At 43.0% G+C, this 24,815-nt stretch overlaps 1 protein-coding gene across 1 annotated transcript in view; it reads right to left on the reverse strand.

Moving 5' to 3' along the window:
- Positions 1-7,100: 7,100 nt before the first annotated feature.
- Positions 7,101-24,815, reverse strand: part of LOC126297744 (cullin-1-like) — a 212,627-nt gene continuing 194,912 nt past the window's right edge. The window contains exons 13-15 of the mRNA XM_049988904.1: positions 8,159-8,380; positions 7,708-7,933; positions 7,101-7,550 (exon numbers count right to left, since the gene is read on the reverse strand). Of these exons, the coding sequence (XP_049844861.1) occupies positions 7,470-7,550; positions 7,708-7,933; positions 8,159-8,380 (529 nt within the window). The 3' untranslated portion in view covers positions 7,101-7,469. The remainder of the gene's footprint in view (positions 7,551-7,707; positions 7,934-8,158; positions 8,381-24,815) is intronic.

The following is a 24,815-nucleotide window of genomic DNA, read 5'->3' on the forward strand; positions in this document are numbered from 1 at the left end:
AGGCCTTCAGTTGGTCTCATGAGGCTGAGTGATGCATACCAATCCTTCCAATAAAGAAAAATTCCTCTCAGTGCTAGGAATCCAGTCTGGGTCCCCCACATGGCATCCAACCAACCTGACCACTCGTTCGTCTCACATGATAGAGAGCAGTTTTCAATATTCTAGCTGTTTCTCTTGACCTTCTAAATTCTGATTATGTATTAGTACACAGTAAACAATATTCCATACATTTACATGCACATTATGAGGGTTTGCCTTTTATACACATGGTATTTGTAGATGATGGTTTTATTACAGATAATGTAACAGAGTGTGGAATTTCCCTGTCATAATCCCTGACTACTGCTAAATAGTTAGCAGTTCATGACAGGTACCAGTGTACTACACAATGGCTGCATGTACCGGTTTCTTGCGCCATCTAGATAGCATATTCTTTTATATAACTAATATTAATTTTTCGGGTAGTGAAGTGTATGTCATACACGACCCATTATAAATGTTAAAAAGGGATTCCAAAAATACTTTTAAAAACTTTGGGGACAGATTCCTTACAACAAAATAAGAAAATAAATCAATATAAATACAGACATAAAAAAAAAGTTTTGCATCACCAAGGTTGCCAGAACTCCTGAAGATAGTGGATATTGTTTCACAGACACAGTTCCTTTCACTGTTCAGAGATATCACTAAACTTACCCAAAAATGTAAACAACCATGTATGAGCAGCACCTATTACATGAAAGGGGTCCGACAGCCACTCATTTCCAATCATCCCACCAGGATGGACATACACAGCTCTTGTAGTTTGTAGTTCAACCATGCCGAGACAGCCAATACTGCGGGTCGATAGCGTCCACATTGTTACTTTGGTGCCAGGAAGGGATCTCAGAAAGGTAAGTGTCCAGGCGTCTCGGAGTGAACCAAAGAGATGTTGTTCGGACGTGGAGGAGATACAGAGAGACAGGAAGTGTCAATGACATACCTCGCTCAGGCTGCCCAAATGCTACTACTGCAGTGGATGACCGCTACCTACGGATTATCGCTTGGAGGAACCCTGACAGCAGTGCCAACATGTTGAATAATGCTTTTCGTGCAGCCACAGGACTTAGTATTATGAGTCAAACTGTGCACAGTAGGCTGCATCAACCACACAGTCAACGGAGACGTGTTTGGAGGCGACTTGGTCAGGCTGAACACCTTAGACACACTGTCCAGCAAGCGCAGCAAGGTGGAGTTTCCCTGATGTTTTTGGGTGGCATTATGTGGGGCAGATGTATGCCACTGGTGGTCACAGAAGGCGCGTAGTGTCTGTATGATACGTGAACGCCATCCTCCGATCGACAGTGCAACCATATTGGCAGCATGTTAATGAGACATTCTTGTTCATGGATGACAATTTGCGCCCCCATCGTGCACATCTTGTGAATGACTTCCTTCAGTATAATGACATCGCTCGGCTAGAGTGGCCAGCATGTTCTCCAGACATGAACCCTATAGAACATGCCTGGGATAGACTGAAAAGGTCTGTTTATGGACGACGCGACCCACCAACCACTCTGAGCGATCTACGCTGAATCACCGTTGAGGAATGGGACAATCTGGACAAACAGTGCCTTGATGAACTTGTGGATCGTATGCCACGACGAATATAGGCATGCATCAATACAAGGGGACGTGCTACTGGGTATTAGAGGTATCGGTGTGTACAGCAGTCTGGACCACCACCTCTAAGATCTCGCCATATGGTGGTACAACCTGCAATGTGTGGTTTTCATATACAATAGAAAGGGTGGAAATGATGTTCATGTTTACTTCTATTCCAATTTTCTGTCCAGGTTCCGGAACCGAAGTGATGCAAAACTTTTTTTTATGTACGTATATGTCCAAAAATCCTTTATTTTTGAGTTATTGACGGAAGTATACAATTCATGTGAATGGAGCTCGTTGACATACTCACTCACAATAAATCCTAAAAATGCCCTCCCCTTGCTTCTAAATACGCATGCACTCATGGCATCATGAGCTTATACTACCTTTCAAATACTCCCTAACAGTTTAGAGTGGTTTTACAGGATTCTATGATACACAACGAAGAGTTTCTGCATATGGGTTGTCTGCTGCATAGACCAGCCCCAAAAATAATATCGAGAGCATAGAGGTTGGGGACATGTGCAGGCCATACAACTGGTTCTCTTCTTGCTTATTCGCCTGTTGTGGCAGATTATAGCCAGTGTATCTTGAACACAGACTGAAATGTGCTGGAATTCCACGATGCATAAACTATTTTTTTTATTTACAGGGACACATCTTCTAATAGGTCTTGGAGGCTCTTCTAAATAATGTCCCTCTTGACAGCACCTTTAAGACATATTGGGAGAACATATGGCCCTACCAGACAGCCATTTACAACTTCTGCCCACACGTTTGTCATACGCCAAGTGTGCTTTGAACACAAGCTCCAGCTCAACAAGCACTCCTTGGGTATGCAGATTTGATTTAATTCCAGTTCTGTCATCCAAGATAATAGAAAGTGACAGATTATCCCCATAAACTGAAAAATCGACTGTCGCACACACTGGAAATACCATAAAATAATTTCCTAAACCAGGGTGTATACGTGGACAAGGAAAAAAATCCCGGGTTTTTCCCGGATTTCCCGGTTAAAAATACATTTCCTCCCGGGTGACAGTCTATTTTCCCTTATGAATCCTTTGAATGGTTATGGTTTTATACACGTACGTACAATTTCCCGGCACTTTAGAAAACGAAACTCAGCGAAAAAGACAGGTTTTGGAAATATCTTTGATGTGCAGCAATATGTACGCTGCGTATTTTCCTATTACGACAGCACACATTGGAATTCCACCAAACACCACATGTTACTTTCGGAAACATTGAAATCGAGATTTCGATGCGTTTTGTAAGACGTTCCTAGCTCGCCAGCCGATGACAGCTGATATTCAGAGCATAGGACACGTGATGTAGTCAGCCAACAGCAACATCACTGTTAAGTAGCACGAACACACAAACAGGTGAAGTTAATAGTTTAAATTAATATACATAGTGTTGATACAAGAAAAGAAAAGCTTTCACTTATAGTATTGGTCTCAAGCTGGAAGAGAAGCTAAGCTGTCGCATATACTGTTGATTTTTTTTTTTTGTGCGTGTTACACTTTAAGATATATCACACAAATGTGCCAGTAAAATTTTTAATAATGACATAAATGTCTGATCTTCACGGTTCGAAATTCTTCTAAATGGCTCGTCATCAAAGAGTTGATTTTTAAATGAGAGTCAAACGCTCTGTGATTTAATAAATTCATGGTACATTCTTGCACATAGCTCAACTTACGTAAAAGGATATTTACTTTGAAAGTAACGCTTTACAAACCACCATTCACAATATTTTCCCGAGACCTGTTAGAAATAGGTTCGTTTCGGCAGTCGCCAGAGAGCACAGATAACAGGCGAAACCGCCATTGGGTAGCTATCATGACGTAGGAAGTCCGTATGTACGTACGTCTAAAACATTGAAAGATCATACGTTGTCATAAAAGAAGCAAGACATCAGAGGATACTGCAAGAGCATCGGAATTTCGTGATCCATATTAAAATGTGCACATTTTAAGTGTATACTTAAAGGGCACAGTATGTCCAGATTCCCAATGAAATAGACCTCGACGTGATATTAAGCTTTTTTTAGTGTGGTTTTCGGAATGTAACTTTTCTTGGAGCACCGATATTTTATTATTTCATATTTTGGTCTTTATTATGGCATAATGCCATACGTGCTAGAAAATGAAAACGTGCACTTGAAATGCAACGAACAATTGAAACTAGCCACTACTGTGGAATTAAACATTTCGTTTCAAATACATTGACTGCCTCTGCGGAAAAGGTTAACAAAAGCCTAATTTCTTTAGCAAACAGACAAAAATAACTTCATTGTTCCGCAAGGCGATTAATGCTTGACTGGCAGAAAGGTGGAAATACAATAAAATCTGAAACTAATGACATATTTCAGTCTTCCGTAATTATGTGAATGTGTTTTAATTCACTTGATAGCTCCCGGCCACAGATATCGGTTTTGTTTTGATTTGACGTGAGAGTAAACGAAGGGGAAACAGCAAAATCACTAAATGTAAACACGGGTCACGTGGAGACTACGCACTATAGCTCAGACTGCTCTGCGCATCAGCTCCGGATCTACAACGTTTTCGAACTGCGTCAATATTTTTAAAGAAATCGAATTTTCAAAATATGTTCATCTTGTAGGGCACATCTTTCTGAAAAGTCTGAAACATAAAACATATGTATTCGAGGAAATATAAGACATTTTATTTGGTCTTAAGTATGCCAAAGTGTAGTGCCACGCCTCTTCATAACGCATTTTTCTACCGCACGTCCAGACTATATTTAGGAGAGTGGAAATTGAAACGTCCTGTGGTGTCTCTCCTGCTCCCAGTCGGCCGGTTTGACAGCCTGCCCCTCCTTAAAAAAATCTCACAATTAATAGCGGATGGGTTTATTTGTAATCGAGAGAACAAGAACTCTTCAGAAAATCTGAACTCTTTATTCCCTAATAGCTAATAATTTGCTGTTTTGCGTGATATAAAATTAAATATAGGATATATAAAACCAATACTGACAAGAGATAAGCAAGAAATTACACATATCTTCAAACCTTAGCTCCTAGCATTTTTTTCTCTCTAATCTTACTACAGCTTTACATGGCGTGCTTTCCTTGCGAAAGAATCTGTTACCTCATCAAAGGTCGTCAAACGTTTTGCTACATGAAAAATCAAAATGTCGTTATATAATATTGAAAAAGCTGTTAATACAAATAATACCCAAGACTGATGTGGTTTCTCGATCTGATTACTCCTATTTTGTCACTGTCTGCTAGATAAAACAAAATAGGCCATTCTAATATGGCAGCAATTTTGTAACACACCAAATAAACGAGACTGTTTTGGCACAAATGGCCATTTTTATAACACAACAGAATATAATTCACGAGGTGCCAATATCAAATGCCTATTAGGCCTACTACAAGCAAAAAGCTTTATGTTAGGAAATAGTTTCACAATTCATTCATACGCACCAGCTTCTCAAGCATGAGATCGAAAAGTAGTATTACGAAATTTTTATATAAATTTGGAATCGTCTTCCATAATTTGTGTGATGTTCCCGTTTCTTCTCCTTCCTCGTTGTAACAAACAATCTTGTCATCACCAATACTGTAGCTATTGCTGCCACTGTCAAAATTTGTTCGCCGATTAACTACACTAATCCTGCCAGAATCACATGTTTAGTTATCCCGCGATTATTTTCCGGGTAGGCGGTATTACGTGTTCGAATAACACGTTTTCCGCGTTAATTCCACGGGGCTGCTAGCCGGGTACTGTATTATTGGTCCTTACTAGTGTAGCGATCTAGTCAAAACTATTCTGTCAAAATTTCGTTTTCTTGGATACACCGAGAAGATAATAACGTAATCTTTCTCACCTGTTATTCCTGCCAGTCGTTTATTTCCAGTCTGGTAGTCTGAATCTATGGATTTCGCTAGTAATTATAACAACGCTGATCATTCGAAAACCCAATCAACCACATGATCAGACATCGATTGGCATTCGTCCGTTCTGCTTTACATCCTCAGCTCGTATAGCCCCGTCCCCTTTTGTCTGCGGAAAGTTTATTTCTAGATGCGGCGAGGATTCTCCCGAAAGACACATCACGTACACTATGCATGCATTCAAAAGTGAACTTATGATTCATTCATAAATCAACTTAAAATGTGTTCAACAATGTTGAAAAAGCAACAGGGAAGCGTTTCAAAATGGTATGAATAATCGATAGGCAAACGTGCCCTGGATGATAGGAGCTTTGTGAAACAAGTCTTTTTTACTCAAGAATATGAATTTGGCGCCCCCTTTCCCCGGTAGCTTCTAGATGCTTGCAGCGACTGCTTGCTCAGCGAACAGCCACATTCCTCTTCCCAGAAGCGGGAGAATCTACTACTCTAACGTGACTCAACTGCGCATGCGCATGAGCCCGCGTGTGACTGCTAAAACAAATCGAATGTAAACAATTCCGACTTCACGCTCATTGGAGGCAATTTGTTATTATGAAGTACTGCACAGACTTCCTAAAGCCTTTGACACATTTTCAATTGGCAGACGCTTGCATGAGCATTGTGTGTCGTTGTTGTATATGGCGCATTTCCTTTGCAATTTAAGTAATTTCGTTTTTTCTCTCGTTTATGTTTTATTGTTGAAGTAGTATTCTGCACTAGCGGGATACAGGAATCAACCAAAACACATTACAGCTGAGATTAACAAGAATTTTATACACAACACCAACAATTAGAACAGTTAGTAGGACATCAATAATACACACCCTTACCATACACATACACTGAACATCCACTTTTTTAACAAAATTTACGATGTATGTATAAATTTTCAGATGTAACTGTTAGCAATTAAAAGTGCTCTGTCACCTGAAAAACATGTGATCAGATGACGGTGACATAGAGACTCGCCACTTGCGCGAGTTCCACCAGCGCCACGGGCAGCGCTGAGGATGAAGAAATTGTCTTCACCTCGGCCTGTTGCCAGCTGAGTACAATCCTTCAATGAACGGATGACAATGGACAGAAGCCTACATGGAAGATAGAAGAGCAGCTCTCGCCCACTTGGTTATAGTTCATCATCCAGGGCTGACTTAGACAGAGAACATTGTTTAGTGAACTCTTGGAAGTGAACAGACAGTTGTAAACTGCATTCAATATGTACTGTGAAGTTTACCTACGATTATTTGCACTTAGCCATTGAGGGCCTTTTCTTGTGGTATATTACATGCAATGTTGCAGACTTAATCATTCAACAATTCACAAAGATAAGTAACTTTTTTTTAGCTCATTTGTGACAGAACCAGTGAAGAAGTCTTCTAAAACTGGTGATGAGGGTTTACAAAGAAAAGTGCATCCCTTTTAATGAAAATTTTTGTTAATGTTTTCTGCTAACATAATTATGCAAGAACAATACCAATTAACCAATAAAAATAACAAATATGAATTCACATTCAGCAATCTACGATATCAATTGCTCTCAGTTTTACAGGTGATTCTACACACACACACACACACACACACACACACACACACACAGAAAATATCACTTGGTGACAGCTATCATTCTGCCGTTCATGACTATATTAATCGAAAAATGAACACAGTTACTCATTTTATTTATTGAAAAAGCTTTGCATATAAAAAATGTGGATTACTTAGTAGATTCATGATATTCTATAACAAGATAAATGAAATAAAAGATTAAAAAAACATATGACATACGGTACACAGTTTTTCACATATCAAATGCACATGACTCTCTATGGTATGTAACATTTTCTTCATGCTGCAGAAACATTTGACCACCATTTTCACGTCGTTTGCCATGTAGTCTTCAAGCAAGATAATTGTATGTATCTCTGTCACTTTCTGATCTTTCCAAATATTCCTTCTCAATTAGTATATCAATACATTTCTGTAAGAATTCAAGACAACAAAGATTATTACAGTCTAATCAGTATTTATGCATTAAACAGAATTTCAGTTTCAACTATAAATATCAATTTCATATTAAAGCTAGAGAGCTGTAACGATAAAATAATCTTGTTGACCTACACCACATGTTAACTTACTTTGATAAGATTAACTTTGGGTCTAAATCTTAATGACATGTGGTTTAATACTTCTGCAACAAGTTGCGGATGCTTCAATGTTTTTCTGATTTTCATTATTCTCACTATAGCTGCCTGTATTAATATTTTGCGATCCGCTTCTATATTCTTGTGCACATTTGTCTGGTCTTGTTCCGTTTCTATTTCTGTCTGCAGAGGTATGTTGATATTCACCCTGAATTTCCGACTGGAAAAAGGGAGAAAAGTATGATGAGAGTAACGACAACGTACAGAACAACATTATTATTTTGAAATACAAATTATTGCCAGAGGAAACTACCATGGACTGATAAAAAATTGCATAATAGGCCTTCAACACAAACAGGTTGTGGCTTCATTATTCTAATTGTTCCTATTTTACCATATATATGAATGGAAGTTACTGAATAAATAAAGTTACTGAGTGACTTACTTTTTGTAGATTTTCGGTAATGCTATAACAGAAGTAGGTTGCAAATTATCTTCATCGTTTTCTGACTGCAGAAGTTTTGCTTTCAAGAGAGACTGGATAACTTGTATTACTACATCCAATCTAATTTGGGTGGACTCTTGTAGTTGTTGTACTGTCCAGGTCTTACTCACATTAAACTGCAGTAATATTGCCATCTGGAAGGTTGAAGCCTGCAGTGTATACCTGAAACAAAATATAATCATTCTGATATAAATATTCAACCAAGCAGTAAGGATTTAATGGCAATAATTAACGGTGTATTAAAGAAAGGCATTCACCTACACCGCCAGATAGGTAAAAAAAGGACAAAACAATATCACAAACTTTTCAGCAATGTTATCTGGTCTGCAATTCAGTAACAAGAACTTTTCTCCCCTCTAAGTAGATACACCACTTTAAAAAAATGGTAGGAGTGTTTAACATCAGACTGACACCAAGTACTAAACACCATCTCTGTTGAGCTATGGTAGGAAATGAAACTGAGCATGGCTTTATTGAAGGAAGCATCCTAGTATTTGCCTGAAATAATTTTGGGAACCCACTGTAAACCTATATAACCTTTCTGAATAAAAGTTTAAACCACTATACCAACTTGTGCAATGCCTTGTAAAAATCACATTTCCACCATGCTACTTTTGTTAACAAATGCAGTATGGCCTGGGGAAAACATATACAGATTTGTTAGCACCATATTTTACAGGTTATAAGCCTTTTTTGTTTGAAAAATTGCTTCCAACATTCAGATCCATATTATACTTGAAATTAATATAAAAATGTCCAGTGCTTGATTTAAAATTCCTCCAATATTAAAAATGGCCGTAAATTCAATGTCACAGGAAACCTATCTCTGTCTGGGAACAAAGGATGCAACTGGCAGCGGCAGCACACCGATGCGACAAACATGAGTTGTGGGATTCACAGGCTTGTTACCACTGTCTCCCTTCCACCCCACCGTCATAAACCAAGGACACTATCTAGCCTATGATGTGTCATTGCAGTCTACAGAGCCAGTGAACTTGAACTGAAAGTGATTTGTTTATTGACAATAGTACAATATTTTTGTTAGTATCTACTTTCCTAACGGAAAAAAATAAAAGGTATTCATATGATACGGGCTGTAAATTGAAAGTAATAGCATACGTAGAACAACATGGAAACAGAGCAACTGAGTGGCATTTTGGCCCTCCACCAGCAGAAAAAAATCATTCGTGACTGGCAGGCTACTAACGAAGAACTAAAAAAAATGAATAAAACTAAATATGCATATAGGGGATTGAAAGCAAAATGGGCAAAACTAGGAGATGATTTATTGAAATGGATTCAAGGGCACCATCAAAATGGCACTGGAATTAATACAAAAGTGATTTGAATACACATTCGTAGGCCAGCGCTACAGAGGAGCTTAACCGACTTTAAGGGTTGGTGCTACAGGTTTATGAAGAGTCATGGACTTAGCATATGAACCAAAACCAAAGTATCTCAGAAAGTTCCACAAGAGCATGAAGAGAAAATGTTAGCTTTCCATCACTTTATTATTCAGCATTGAAAGAAAACCAGTGTGGAACTAAGCAAAATAGCGAACATTTGTTGCGCTGAGTAACAGAACTGTTGCCATGAAATGGGCTAAAACCGTAACTATAAAAACAAGTAGACATGAAAAAACACACTACACTGTTGTCCTTTCATGTTGTCCTGATGGTACTAAACTTAATCCAACGATCATTTTCAAGTGCAAAACCTTCTGAAATATTACTAGCTGTTGTTCTTGTACATGACAAGGGTTTTATTGATGAGGATGGTATGACGTTATGGATTAACAGACGGTGGGAGAGAAGGAAAGGTGCTTTATTGGAGACAAGTTCTCTTCTTGTGCTACACTGGAGTGTCAAAGACAGTGGTATAGGCCAGTGTATTCAAATACAGAGATATGTAAACAGGCAGAATATGGCGCTGCGGTATCAGGATTCCAGTAAAACTTTAAATCTCTGATATTGCTGCAGATGGAGAAAGATCCTGCAAGAATTGGATCAATGATGACTGAACAGAGTCATTCAATGAGACAGAGGTGCAACCCTTCCGCAAATTGCTGCAGATTTCAGTGCTGGGCCATCAACAAGTGTGAGCATGTGAACCATTCAACAAAACATCAACTATATGGGCTGTTGGAGCTGAAGGCCCACTCATGTACCCTTTATGACTGCACGGCACAAAACTTTATGCCTTGCCTCAGCCTGTCAACATCGACATTCGACTGTTGACGACTAAAAAATGTTGCCTGTCGGACGAGTCCCATCTCAAATTGTATCGAGTGGATGAACATGTACAGGTATGGGGATAATCCTGTGGACCCATTGACCCTGCATGTCAGCAGGGGACTATTAAAGCTGGTGGAGGCTCTCTGATGGTGTGGGGCATGTGAAGCTGGAGTGATATTGGACCTCTGATACATCTGCATACAACTCTGCCAGGTGACATGTACATAAGCATTATGTCTGATCACCTGCATCCATTCATGTCCATTGTGCATTCTGATGGACTTGGGCAATTCCAGCAGAACACTGAGACATGCCACACGTCCAGAATTGCTACAGCGTGGCTCCAGGTCCTCTTCTGTGTTTAAAAATTTCTGCTGGCCACCAAACTCCCGAGACATGAACATATTGAGCACATCTGGGATGCCTTGCAGTGGGCTGTTCAGAAAAGATCTCTACCCCTCGTGCTCTTACAGATTTATGGACAGGCCTGCAGGATTCATGGTGTCAATTCCCTCCAGCACTACTTTAGACATTAATCGAATCCATGACACATTGTGTTGCAGCACTTATGCGTGCTCGTGGGGGCCCTACACGATATTAGGTAGGTGTACCTGTTTCTTTGGTTCTTCAATGTACGAGATCTAATGGATAAATGGGAAGGGTTAGGATTCATATGTGAAATATGCAATGAAAACTGTCAATGATGAACTGTGAAACACATAAAACATATTTATTTATAGCTTTATTATTTATTTATTGCAAATCATAACATGCAACTTCCTGTGTTTGTAGAGCAGGTAATAACATTCAGTACATTGAATATTCTCTACATAATAATGTACATTTCCTCTTAAGTTTAATAATGCAATGTTAAGATACTGATTTATACAATATAATCAGTAATGGCTTCGTCATAATTATACCAATGTGCGAAAATGTGGTGGCCTATAGCATTTTGACTTACAGTAGTAGTAATCATAATTAACCTGAGCATATTAATTTTATGTATATAAATTGAACTATTTACATACATTTAAATTTTATAACCAATACTTAAACATTGCGAGGATATACAAGGGTAATCAAGAATTTAAACATGGCTGAAACAGCAACTGTTGAAATTCTTCACGGTAAGATGATGACAGCGAAAACAGTTGCAGGACAAAGATTTATTAAAATTCTTGACCACAGTTTCGGTATATACAGGGTGTTACAAAAATGACCGGTATATATGAAACGGCAATAAAAACTAAACGAGCAGCGATAGAAATACACCGTTTGTTGCAATATGCTTGGGACAACGGTACATTTTCAGGCGGACAAACTTTCGAAATTACAGTAGTTACAATTTTCAACAACAGATGGCGCTGCAAGTGATGTGAAAGATATAGAAGACAACGCAGTCTGTGGGTGCGCCATTCTGTACGTCGTCTTTCTGCTGTAAGCGTGTGCTGTTCACAACGTGCAAGTGTGCTGTGGACAACATGGTTTATTCCTTAGAACAGAGGATTTTTCTGGTGTTGGAATTCCACCACCTAGAACACAGTGTTGTTGCAACAAGACGAAGTTTTCAACGGAGGTTTAATGTAACCAAAGGACCGAAAAGCGATACAATAAAGGTTCTGTTTGAAAAATTTCAACGGACTGGGAACGTGACGGATGAACGTGCTGGAAAGGTAGGGCGACCGCGTACGGCAACCACAGAGGGCAACGCGCAGCTAGTGCAGCAGGTGATCCAACAGCGGCCTCGGGTTTCCGTTCGCCGCGTTGCAGCTGCGGTCCAAATGACGCCAGCGTCCACGTATCGTCTCATGCGCCAGAGTTTACACTTCTATCCATACAAAATTCAAACGCAGCAACCCCTCAGCGCCGCTACCATTGCTGCACGAGAGACATTCGCTAACGATATAGTGCACAGGATTGATGACGGCGATATGCATGTGGGCAGCATTTGGTTTACTGATGAAGCTTATTTTTACCTGGACGGCTTCGTCAATAAACAGAACTGGCGCATATGGGGAACCGAAAAGCCCCATGTTGCAGTCCCATCGTCCCTGCATCCTCAGAAAGTACTGGTCTGGGCCGCCATTTCTTCCAAAGGAATCATTGGCCCATTTTTCAGATCTGAAACGATTACTGCATCACGCTATCTGGACATTCTTCGTGAATTTGTGGCGGTACAAACTGCCTTAGAGGACACTGCGAACACCTCGTGGTTTATGCAAGATGGTGCCCGACCACATCGCACGGCCGACGTCTTTAATTTCCTGAATGAATATTTCGATGATCGTGTGATTGCCTTGGGCTATCCGAAACATACAGGAGGCGGCGTGGATTGGCCTCCCTATTCGCCAGACATGAACCCCTGTGACATCTTTCTGTGGGGACACTTGAAAGACCAGGTGTACCCCCAGAATCCAGAAACAATTGAACAGCTGAAGCAGTACATCTCATCTGCATGTGAAGCCATTACGCCAGACACGTTTCAAAGGTTTCGGGTAATTTCATTCAAAGTCTACGCCATATTACTGCTACGCATGGTAGATATGTGGAAAATATCGTACGATAGAGTTTCCCAGACCGCAGCGCCATCTGTTGTTGACAATTGTAACTACTGTAATTTCGAAAGTTTGTCTGCCTGAAAATGTACTGTTGTCCCAAGCATATTGCAACAAACGGTGTATTTCTATCGCTGCTCGTTTAGTTTGTATTGCCGTTTCAAATATACCGGTCATTTTTGAAACACCCTGTGTAAATGTACCTTCATAAGAAGTAAACTACCCTGCACAGAAAGGCAATTTCATGAGCAAAAACTTAGCATCAGAAATAAGAAAGAAAAAAGACTGTAGCTTAAGTAACCATAAAATTACCAGAGTATTACAGGCACAAAAACTTTTAGTCACTTACTAAAATTACATCCTGCAATGGCGATTAATAAAACAATTGTGTCAAAGGCGTCATCAGTAGTTAAAACATCATATCCATTTATACAGCATGATTATGGACAGAGGGTCGATGCGAACACAGCTTAGCAGCAGTACCTCGCCTATGAACCATCGTGACGAGGGTGGGAAAGCCCTAGGGCAGATAGTTTCGCCGAGAGAGGGCACTTGTGGTATGTGCCAGACACTCGCGCACATTAAAATCCATCGATACATACACATGTGCATAAAATTATTGAAAGTTGTGCTAATTCAAACCCTCTGTCTTAATAAATAAAACATATCAGAACCATTTCAAAACATCTACATAAAATAGAAAATATGAAACCAATTTACCTGTGTCGTAGCTTGCGCTACGGAATACATCTAACGAGAGAGGGCACTAGTGTGATGCGCGAGAATCTCGCGTAACTTAAACGGTAAAATACACTCCTGGAAATTGAAATAAGAACACCGTGAATTCATTGTCCCAGGAAGGGGAAACTTTATTGACACATTCCTGGGGTCAGATACATCACATGATCACACTCACAGAACCACAGGCACATAGACACAGGCAACAGAGCATGCACAATGTCGGCACTAGTACAGTGTATATCCACCTTTCGCAGCAATGCAGGCTGCTATTCTCCCATGGAGACGATCGTAGAGATGCTGGATGGAGTCCTGGGGAACGGCTTGCCATGCCATTTCCACCTGGCGCCTCAGTTGGACCAGCGTTCGTGCTGGACGTGCAGACCGCGTGAGACGACGCTTCATCCAGTCCCAAACATGCTCAATGGGGGACAGATCCGGAGATCTTGCTGGCCAGGGTAGTTGACTTACACCTTCTAGAGCACGTTGGGTGGCACGGGATACATGCGGACGTGCATTGTCCTGTTGGAACAGCAAGTTCCCTTGCCGGTCTAGGAATGGTAGAACGATGACGGTTTGGATGTACCGTGCACTATTCAGTGTCCCCTCGACGATCACCAGAGGTGTACGGCCAGTGTAGGAGATCGCTCGCCACACCATGATGCCGGGTGTTGGCCCTGTGTGCCTCGGTCGTATGCAGTCCTGATTGTGGCGCTCACCTGCACGGCGCCAAACACGCATACGACCATCATTGGCACCAAGGCAGAAGCGACTCTCATCGCTAAAGACGACACGTCTCCATTCGTCCCTCCATTCACGCCTGTCGGGACACCACTGGAGGCGGGCTGCACGATGTTGGGGCGTGAGCGGAAGACGGCCTAATGGTGTGCGCGACCGTAGCCCAGCTTCATGGAGACGGTTGCGAATGGTCCTCGCCGATACCCCAGGAGCAACAGTGTCCCTAATTTGCTGGGAAGTGGCGGTGCGGTCACCTACGGCACTGCGTAGGATCCTACGGTCTTGGCGTGCATCTGTGCGTCGCTGCGGTCCGGTCCCAGGTCGACGGGCACGTGCACCTTCCGCCGACCACTAGCGACAACATCGATGTACTGTGGAGACCTCATGCCCCAGGTGTTGAGCAATTCGGCGGTACGTCCACCCGGCCTCCCGCGTGCCCACTATACACCCTCGCTCAAAGTCCGTCAACTGCACATACGGTTCACGTCCACGCTGTCGCGGCATGTTACCAGTGTTAAAGACTGCGATGGAGCTCCGTATGCCACGGCAAACTGGCTGACACTGACGGCGGCGGTGCACAAATGCTGCGCAGCTAGCGCCATTCGACGGCCAACACCGCGGTTCCTGGTGTGTCCGCTGTGCCGTGCGTGTGATCATTGCTTGTACAGCCCTCTCGCAGTGTCCGGAGCAAGTATGGTGGGTCTGACACACCGGTGTCAATGTGTTCTTTTTTCCATTTCCAGGAGTGTACATACTAGCGAAAACAACAAAATGTTAAAGTAAAACGAGCCATCTGCCGTTGTGAATAAAAACATAACAGTCAATTAACCACAGATACACATTGAAAACAACAAACAGCAAGCATCAAAAATACGTAAAATCCCAACAAGACAGGAAAAGCGCATCGCACCGGCATCAACAGGCAAGAAAACTAACTTCTAGTCAGCCAGACTGTATTACATTAAAGGAAGGAGGGGTTTGAAAGTGTCTAAATTTTTTTTGTTTCTAAGCTGCACCTGTTCGTTAAGAACATAACCATCTTTTTGAGACAGATGCTTGAAATCCTGTAATTCTTCGGGCAGATGCAGTTTGTAGGCCTTACTCGCTTCATGAAGCAATTCTACGTCATCCAGTTTACGTGGCGTATGCTGTAAGAGCCATCGGTAAACGTGGAGCTATATACGTTTTCCCCATTTTTACCTAGCTAATTTTTCAAACTCCGTATTTGGTGTCAAGTTCTTCCCGTGCTCCAATAGTATGAATCACTCTTTGTTTCAGGCTATTATTTACAGAAAAGGCAACTCTGTAACCGTATTGTTTCTGTAGAAGTCTTCTTACCTTATATGATACGTTCCCCAAAAATGGAATAGAAATAAAGTTATTACCCTCAGTCTTTTTCGTCCTTTTATCTCCTAAGGATTGAACATCCTCAAACTCACAAAATCGCCTTCTTTCATTCTGCAGGTCATCTTGCTGTGAGCACACCTTTAGAACAGAATTGTTTAGAAAAAGAAATAACTTTAGTAAAATCAATAGCTACTAACAATGGACACGTCCCTAAATTAATTGACCAAATTGTTAGGAAAAAAACAGCTGTAAAATGTTCAACGTTAGGAGATAACAGGGCGAAAAAGAATGAGGGTAATAACTTTATTTCTAGTCCAATTTTGGGGAACGTATCATATAAGATAAGAAGACTTCTACAGAAACAATACGGTTACAGAGTTGTATTCTACGTAAATAATAGCCTGAAACAAAGAGTGGTTCATACTATTGGAGCACGGGAAGAACTTGGCACTAAATTCGGAGTTTACAAAATTACTTATAACGACTGCCCAAACTATTATATTGGACAGATAGGTAGACCCATTAAAGTAAGGTATAAAGAACACATGCTAGGTAAAAATGGGGAAAACGTATATAATTCCACGTTTGCCTAACATCTATGGCTCTTACAGCATACGCCACGTAAACTGGATGACGTAGAATTGCTTCATGAAGCGAGTAAGGCGTACAAACTGGACCTGTCCGAAGAATTAGAGGATTTCAAGCATCTGTCTCAAAAAGATGGTTTTGTTCTTAACGAACAGGTGCAGCTTAGAAACAAAAAATTTTTATACACTATCAAACCCCTCCTTTCTTTAATGTAATACAGTCTGGCTGACTAGAAGTTAGTTTTCTTGCCTGTTGATGCCGGTGAGATGCGCTTTTCCTGTCTTGTTGGGATTTTACGTATTTTTGATGCTTGCTGTTCGTGGTTTTCAATGTGTATGTGTGGTTAATTGACTGTTATGTTTTTATTCACAACGGCAGATGGTTCGTTTTACTTTAACATTTTGGTTGTTTTCGCTAGTATGTATTTTACCGTTTAAGTTACGCGAGATTCTCGCGCATCACACTAGTACCCTCTGTCGTTAGATGTGTTCCGTAGCGCAAGATTCATCTGCTTGACACTACGACACTCTTTTTTTTATGTGTGTGTGGTGGTGGTGCTGAAGTCTGATCAACTTCGTTGATTTTTACTTCTGTAGGGAATGGAAAGGGTAAAAATTTTTGCTTCATTTATTTATTCTTCTTTCAGCTTTAGTTTGGGCACACAGAAGGGTCCTTTAACTCACTGCTTTTGCTGTGTGTAGAAGTGCTAAAGGACTTTATGTCCTTAAAATATAGAGAATGACGTAGGGGTAAACATTTACGGAGGCTCAAATACTATCGCCTTCGGTACTTTATATTTGTTGTTGCGTGAGGGTTCTATCGTACCTACTGTGGTGAGTTGTGGTGTACTGTCGCGTATCATGTCCAACTTCCGAAGTAAAGTTCGTGTCTTCTCCTTGACCTTGTCTGAGAGGTAAGATTCGCTTAAGGCTACAAGAATATCATGATTCCGGATCCACCGTTGGGCTCCAGTGATCCATCGTAGGCATCTACTTTGTATAACCTGTAACCTCTTGTAGTTAGTGGCACACGTAGTACTCCAAGAGGTCGATTCGTACAAAATAGATGGTTCGGCTGTGGCGTGGTACAGCTGGAGTATCGTGCGTTGGCTGAGGTACGAGGTCTTCAGAAATAGGAGGAGAGCTCCCAGCATTTTGAGGCCAGACGTCTTCTTCTCCATAATGTGATGACTATACATCAGTTTGGCGTCCAGATGCACTCCAAGGTATTTTACAGTTGTTACCCAGGGGAGTGGCTGGTCTGATATCCGGAGGTGTTCATTGACGCTGGGTCTCCGACATGTGAAGACAATAACTTTGGATTTCTCTGCATTGACCGTTATTTTGTTCCTGTGAGTCCAGTGGTCCACCAAATCTAGTTGGCGCTGCATCCGTGTGACGAGGTGGTCCATTCTGGTGCCTGCAGTCAGGAGCGCTGTATCCTCGACATAGAAACTGGCAGTAACATGTGGCACCGTCGGGAGGTCGTTAATGCGTAAATTAAACAGCAGTGGAGGTATGACCGATCCTTGTGGAAGTCCTTCAAAGACAGGCCGTGTTGTTGAATTCTTGTCATCAATGCGAACATATAATCTGCGATCCTGAAGAAAATTGTCGAGAAGTTTTAAATAGCAGTCTGGTAGAGGAGTGGTACGTCGCAGCTTGACGATCAAGTTGCGTCGCCGTACTTTATCGTAAGCCCTCTCTATATCGAGAAAGACTCCAATGGTATGTTTTTTCTTGTTGAAATTGTCTTGGATAGATTTCGTGATGTGTAGTAGTTGTAACTCAGCCGATAGCTTCGCCTGGAAGCCAAACTGCTCCGGTCGGATGATGTTGTGTGCAAGAATGTCGAGCATGCGTTTCATTAGGACACGTTCCAGTACCTTTCCCAGCGTCGGCAGTAAGCTTATGGGCCTGTAGCTGTCAGGGTGTGAGAGATTCTTGCCCGGTTTTGGTATTGGCACTATTCTGGCAATCTTCCATGCCTCTGGGAAGTATCCAGTCCTGAGGCAGCTGTTCACTATCCGGGTGAGAAGCACAATAGGTTTTCTCGGTAAATGTTTCAATTCCGGAGCACAATAGGCTTTCTCGGTAGGTGTTTCAATTCCGTATTGGCAATTCTATCTGTTCCAGGTGAGACGTTTTTGCTATACTTGATAATCATCTGAATTTCCTCCGGCGTTGTCAGCTGGGGTATAGTATTAGTCGGGGCGTCCCGAATAGCTTCCCATTCCGCCGCTGTGTCCTCCTCTGCAACGGTGGAGTGCGCCATCTCCATCCTCTGTGGGGGGTGTAGCCATCTGTTGTTGGTATGAATCCGCATACAGCTCCGCCTGCGCCAGTGAGTCGTACAAGAGGCCATGGGGTCCTCGAATTGCCCTTTTGGGGGGCTGTTGCTGTCTGAGACTTTTAACTAGTCGCCATTCATCTTTGGTGCGTAATAGAAAGTTGTCCATTCGGAGTTCCCACGTTTGTTGCTTCCAGTTCTCAACCTTCCGCCGGAGTTCTCGGGTTAATCTGTGAGTCTCCCGTCTAACATCCGGATGGAGGTAACGGACGCATCGTTCCCGAAATCGATTGCGCCCTGTCTGAAGTTCCTGCAGTGGTGGTGGAAACTCGTCATAATTGACTTCTGGTTGCAGCAGTTCCGTGAGTGCTCGTTGTTTCGCACTGTTAATCTTCTTCGTGAGTACTGCGACTGCCACATCAATCACTTCTCTGGTAGTAACAACCTGGGTCGGTCGAACATTGTTATTGAGGTACGTTCGGAACTGCTTCCAGTCGTAAGTTCTTGTCGTCGGCAGTGGGAGTTGCAAAGTAGCCCTCTCTATGAGTCCTAACACCGGTCTGTGGTTGGACGAAAGATCATCCAGCGTCCGCAGATGGAGATTTGGGTTGATGTTCTTCATTATGCGATGTCTAGAACATCAGGGTCTTGTGTCTGGACGTAAGGTATCCTCGTCGGTTCCCGTGGGCCATGGACGGAGACATGTAAATCCTCAGCCAGAGCAAACATCATATGTCGTTTTGGGTTAGTCTTACAGGAATTCCAGGCAACATGTTTACTATTAAGATCCCCTCCAAGGAGGATCTTCTGGGTAGAGAGGCTTCTTTGGGGTAAGGTAAGCCGCAATACAGGTAATGTTTCCAAGCGTCGTGTGGATTGTTACTGCCGTGGCCTCTAAAGTCTGGAGTTGGGGTAAATGTTCTTGGCGGTGACGAATGCATTTTTGGATCAGAACTGCGGTCCCTCCACCCCGTTGGCCCCGTCTGTCCGTCCGCTAGATGTGCATGTTCCTCAAGCGGAGGTCGGTGGATTCGCGGAGATGTGTTTTGGAGGCAAATGCTACGTCTATCCTGTGGCGATGTAAGAAGTCCGTGAATTCTATTTTCTTCAGTTTCAGGCCGTTGGCATTCCAGATGCAGGAGTTGAGATTCCTCGTGTGATGCCGTCTATCCATTTAGCGTGTTTGAAAAGCTGTCAGTACGTTTTCTACAAGCGAGAGGATAGACGTCAGCTTCTGCTGGAGGGCGGTGAGTAGTTGAAGAATATCTGTTAACGCTGATGTAAAGGTGGTCGACCAGGAAGATGATGTCTCCGCTGGTGTTGGCATCGTTGGGTGGGCATATATTGCTTCGGAGTAAGAGCGCTGTTGTCTTGTCTCTCGTAGAGTCACTCTGGGTGCCGGTTGTGGTCGAGAGGCGATTGCTTCCACAGGGAGAGGTGCCGCTTGTTGTTGGGTGGCCGGAATCTCTGCCATGGCCGAGTTCTTAACAATTATAGGCCGCTGTGGGGTCGACTCCTTTGGTGCCCTTCTAGTATATTTCTGTAGGAGTTCTTGAAATTTGGGGCAGCCACGGTAGGTCGCTGGATGTTCTTGTTCACAATTGGCGCACTTTGGGGGCGCCGTCCTAGCATGGCCACAATTCGATGATTTGTGGGAGCCACGGCAGCGGACGCAGGGGGGCTGGCATGCTGCAGTAGTTCGCTGTATGCTCGAAACGTTGACAATGTCGGCTCTGAACTGGTCCTTCTTTACTATTATAGGTTTCTATTATCACTCGTGTGTAGAGCAGGTACTTGACATCATATATCTTGTCACTGTCTTTACCGGATGGGAAGGTGATTCGGTACACAGGTTGCGGTATCAGTTGTTTGGTCTTCTCGTCGCGTTCCTTAAATTGGTAGACTTGTAGCACTTTGAAGCCATTTTCCTTGAGGGCATGGTAAAGTTGTTCTTCGGTAACTTCCGCCGGAAGGCGTTTGACAGCTACTTTCAGTTCCCTGGCGTCTGGTGCTTGATGCGTAAAATAGGAGAAGCTGTGGTTCGTGAAGAATTTTATTGCACGTCTTTGGTCTTCAAAGGACTCAAAGTGGTATTTGATGCGGTCCTTTTGGTATATAGCTTTAAGGTTGCCCTCTAGAAGTCCGTTGAGCGTTTCACTGAGGTGAACGTAATCCTTTGTGTAATTAATAGTGACTGGGGGCACTTTGTGAAGCACATTCTTGTCTCTGTCCGCGGCTTCTGTGGCATTAGAAGTTTGTGCCTGTGGCTTGTCGGTGGGTGCCCCTTAGCCGGGTTGGCTAAGTCCTCGGCTAATGCGTTGCTTCTGCGCCGTTTGTTGCGTACGAGCGTACAGTCCTCCTCTGCGTGTGGGGAGTCGTCGTTTTCTGCTGGAAACGCCGCTGCCGTCGACCGTTTGGTGGGAGTGCTGTGATTCGACATCTGAGTCCATACATGGAGATACCAGACAGGTGTCGTTATCCTGCTCTCGTATTTCCTGTGAATAGCGTATCAGGCGTTGTATGTCCTTCAGCATTTCTTTGTCCTCCTCCCGACATTTATCGAGTCTTCTGACGTAGTCCTGGCGGTCGACTTCATTGCTGCGTCCGTCGTGATGTGACGTATGGCCGACGTCCGAATACGCTTTCGTCGTGTGGTGTGTAGTCTTCTGCGGTCGAACAGCCGCTGTCGATCGTCGTTCTTGACGTTCTGTCCTGTCACAAACCGGTGCCGTAGCCTGGGTCGTCAACCTGGGATCCGTCCTGTGGGCAAGGCCCAACCGACCAGCCAGCGGCCGACTCCGGCTGCGCGCGCATCGTCCTCGCTCGTCGGCATCGCGAACTCAACTCCGTCGCGTCCGCAGCCAAGTCCGTGCTGACTAAAGTGCGCGTCATTTATGACGGCGGCCGAGTGTAGGTTCGTTCTGCGCATCTGATGTCACAAAACAGTCAGCCAATGAACAGAGGACGACGTTGCCAGAGCTCGAATGCAGTACCGAGCACGGACAAGTGTCTTCAGTTTAAAAAACTTTCAGTCATAAATAAAGTGACTGAACGAAAGCAATGTCTTGATAGCAGAATTTCTTTTATAGAAAATTTGGAGAAAGCATTCCCATTGCTTCATATTCTATTAATTAACTAAACCAAACAAGCAATAAGCCTCTTAATTCAGGCGATAGCAAGGAACGGTGTTTGTATCATTCTCACTAACCACTTTTTCGCAATAAAGAACAGCGGTAATTATTTATTTCCTATTATACTTTGATGAAACGTACGTAATTCATAGTCATACCAACAGTGTTTGTCGGTATTTTGCGTTAAAGTCCTCCCTGCATTAGTGTAATGGTTGAAGTGTTTGCCTGCTAATACAAAAGTTCCGAGTTCAAACCTTGTTCAGTGCTTCGCATTTTCTTTGTTTAAAAACAATATCAAAGTGTCTTACTTCATGAATTTTGTTTGTTTGAATGTAATTTTTTGAAATTTATAGTGGCAACTGAAATCAACCATATGGAAAGTATACGCTATGGACTTTTACCTCTGTAAACTCTTCAAAATTTCGTGCAGTTGTTTACTACATTTAATGCTGCACAATAACTGCGTTGAACATGGAAACAAAATTAAGTCATTTATGGGGGGAAGGTATCAGTCAAGAAGATTTGTAAAAATCAAATTTTTGGACCAAATAGTTTTTGTGAAATCGAATGATAAATGTGTCAAAGCAGTCGGAACACCATGTGTCTGCACAGGCGAGCAGTGCAGTGATGACAAAATCGCGCACAGCGAGGAATGTGGGGAGCACGTCTCTGTAGCAGCCAAAGGGTTAATGCGGCCATGGTGGCTTTACTTCATAAACTGCGCGCTCCCCCCCCCCCCCCCCCAAACGTAAGTTTGCATGGCGCATGCAACTGACAACGCAGCAATCTCCCGCGTGTGGGTGGGCATGCGCGAACTGCCAAGATAAAATAACTGAACTATAGGACACAGGTAAATTGGTTTCATATTTTCTATTTTACGTAGATGTTTTTAAATGGTTCTGATACGTTTTATTTATTAAGACAGAAGGTTTGAATTAGCATAACGTTTAATAATTTTGATGCACATGTGTATGTATCCACGGATTTTAATGTGCGCGAGTGTCTGGCACATACCACAAGTGCCCAGTCTCGGCGAAACTGTCTGCCCTAGGGCTTTCACACCCTCGTCACGATGGTTCATAGGCGAGGTACTGGTCCCGGCGGGGTCAGGGATTTTCTCTGCCTCGTGATGACTGGGTGCTGTGTGATGTCCTTAGGTTAGTTAGGTTTAAGTAGTTCTAAGTTCTAGGGGACTGATGACCATAGATGTTAAGTCCCATAGTGCTCAGAGCCAACCGAAGTACTGGTGCTAAGCTGTGTTCGCATCGACCCTCTGTCTATAATCATGTTCTATAAATGGAGATGATGTTTTAACTACTGTCAACACCTTTGGCACAATTGTTTTATTAATCTCCATTGCAGGATGCAGTTTTAGTAAGTGGCTAAAAGTTTTTGTGCCTGTAATACTCTGGTAATTTTATGGTTACTTAAGCTATAGTGTTTTTTCTATCTGATTCCCTCCTCTGCCTTTTCCCATTCCCTCTCACGTCTGCCCTTCCCCCCCCCCCCTTTCGTTTTTCCTCTCTGTCCAGGTCCCCCCCCCCCCCCCCCCCTCAGCCCGCCCTCATCTGCACTTGGCTATGGTGTGCCATCTTTGTGCCGACATTTTAGTGCAGTATTTACAGTGAGTGTTCAGTGTTGTGTGTCTTTCCCGAAGTGTTACGAACGGAAATCATATTGTCGCTGGGTGTGATTTTTATATTTCTTGTGAACAGAAACCAGTCTGCCGCCATGTTTTTTAATTGTCTGTATACTAATTTACCTGTCTGCTTCCTGCGTATTTTATTAGCATTGCCAACCCTTTGTTTTATGTTTTAATTTTCCAGAATTTTCCACCATTTTATAATTTCAGTCACCGTTTTATCGCCTGCTTTTATATTTTCTTATCTTCTTCTTACGTTTTAAAAAGTCTGTAGGCTGAAGAGCAGCGTACTAAGCTGCTGACATCCCGCCCCCTTAGGGGGGAATCGAAATTCAATAGAGAAAAAAAATCTTTCTCATTTCCGATGCTAAGTTTTTGCTAATGAAAGTGTCTTCCTCTTCAGGGTATTTTACTTCCGATGAAGGTATATTTATATATACCAAAACTGTGGTCAAGAATTTTAATAAATCTTTATCCCGCAACAGTTTTGGCTGTCATCATTTACCGTGACGAGGGGAATCCCAAAAGTAAGTTCTCCTTTTTTTATATGTGCAGAACTCTGTTTGTATGGCAGTTGGTCACACTGTTATGAAGAGTGCTTCATGAGCTGTGTGTAAACTATAGACTTTCTAAATAAAAACTAGACCGCGCATTGGAGCTAATGTCGCGTCCCCACACTGAACGTGATACACTCCTGGAAATGGAAAAAAGAACACATTGACACCGGTATGTCAGACCCACCATACTTGCTCCGGACACTGCGAGAGGGCTGTACAAGCAATGATCACACGCACGGCACAGCGGACACACCAGGAACCGCGGTGTTGGCCGTCGAATGGCGCTAGCTGCGCAGCATTTGTGCACCGCCGCCGTCGGTGTCAGCCAGTTTGCCGTGGCATACGGAGCTCCATCGCAGTCCTTAACACTGGTAGCATGCCGCGACAGCGTGGACGTGAACCGTATGTGCAGTTGACGGACTTTGAGCGAGGGCGTATAGTGGGCATGCGGGAGGCCGGGTGGACGTACCGCCGAACTGCTCAACACGTGTGGCGTGAGGTCTCCACAGTACATCGATGTTGTCGCCAGTGGTCGGCGGAAGGTGCACGTGCCCGTCGACCTGGGACCGGACCGCAGCGACGCACAGATGCACGCCAAGACCGTAGGATCCTACGCAGTGCCGTAGGTGACCGCACCGCCACTTCCCAGCAAATTAGGGACACTGTTGCTCCTGGGGTATCGGCGAGGACCATTCGCAACCGTCTCCATGAAGCTGGGCTACGGTCGCGCACACCATTAGGCCGTCTTCCGCTCACGCCCCAACATCGTGCTGCC

The sequence above is a fragment of the Schistocerca gregaria genome, chromosome X (genome assembly GCF_023897955.1).
Source record: "Schistocerca gregaria isolate iqSchGreg1 chromosome X, iqSchGreg1.2, whole genome shotgun sequence".
NCBI classification, from domain to species: domain Eukaryota; kingdom Metazoa; phylum Arthropoda; class Insecta; order Orthoptera; family Acrididae; genus Schistocerca; species Schistocerca gregaria.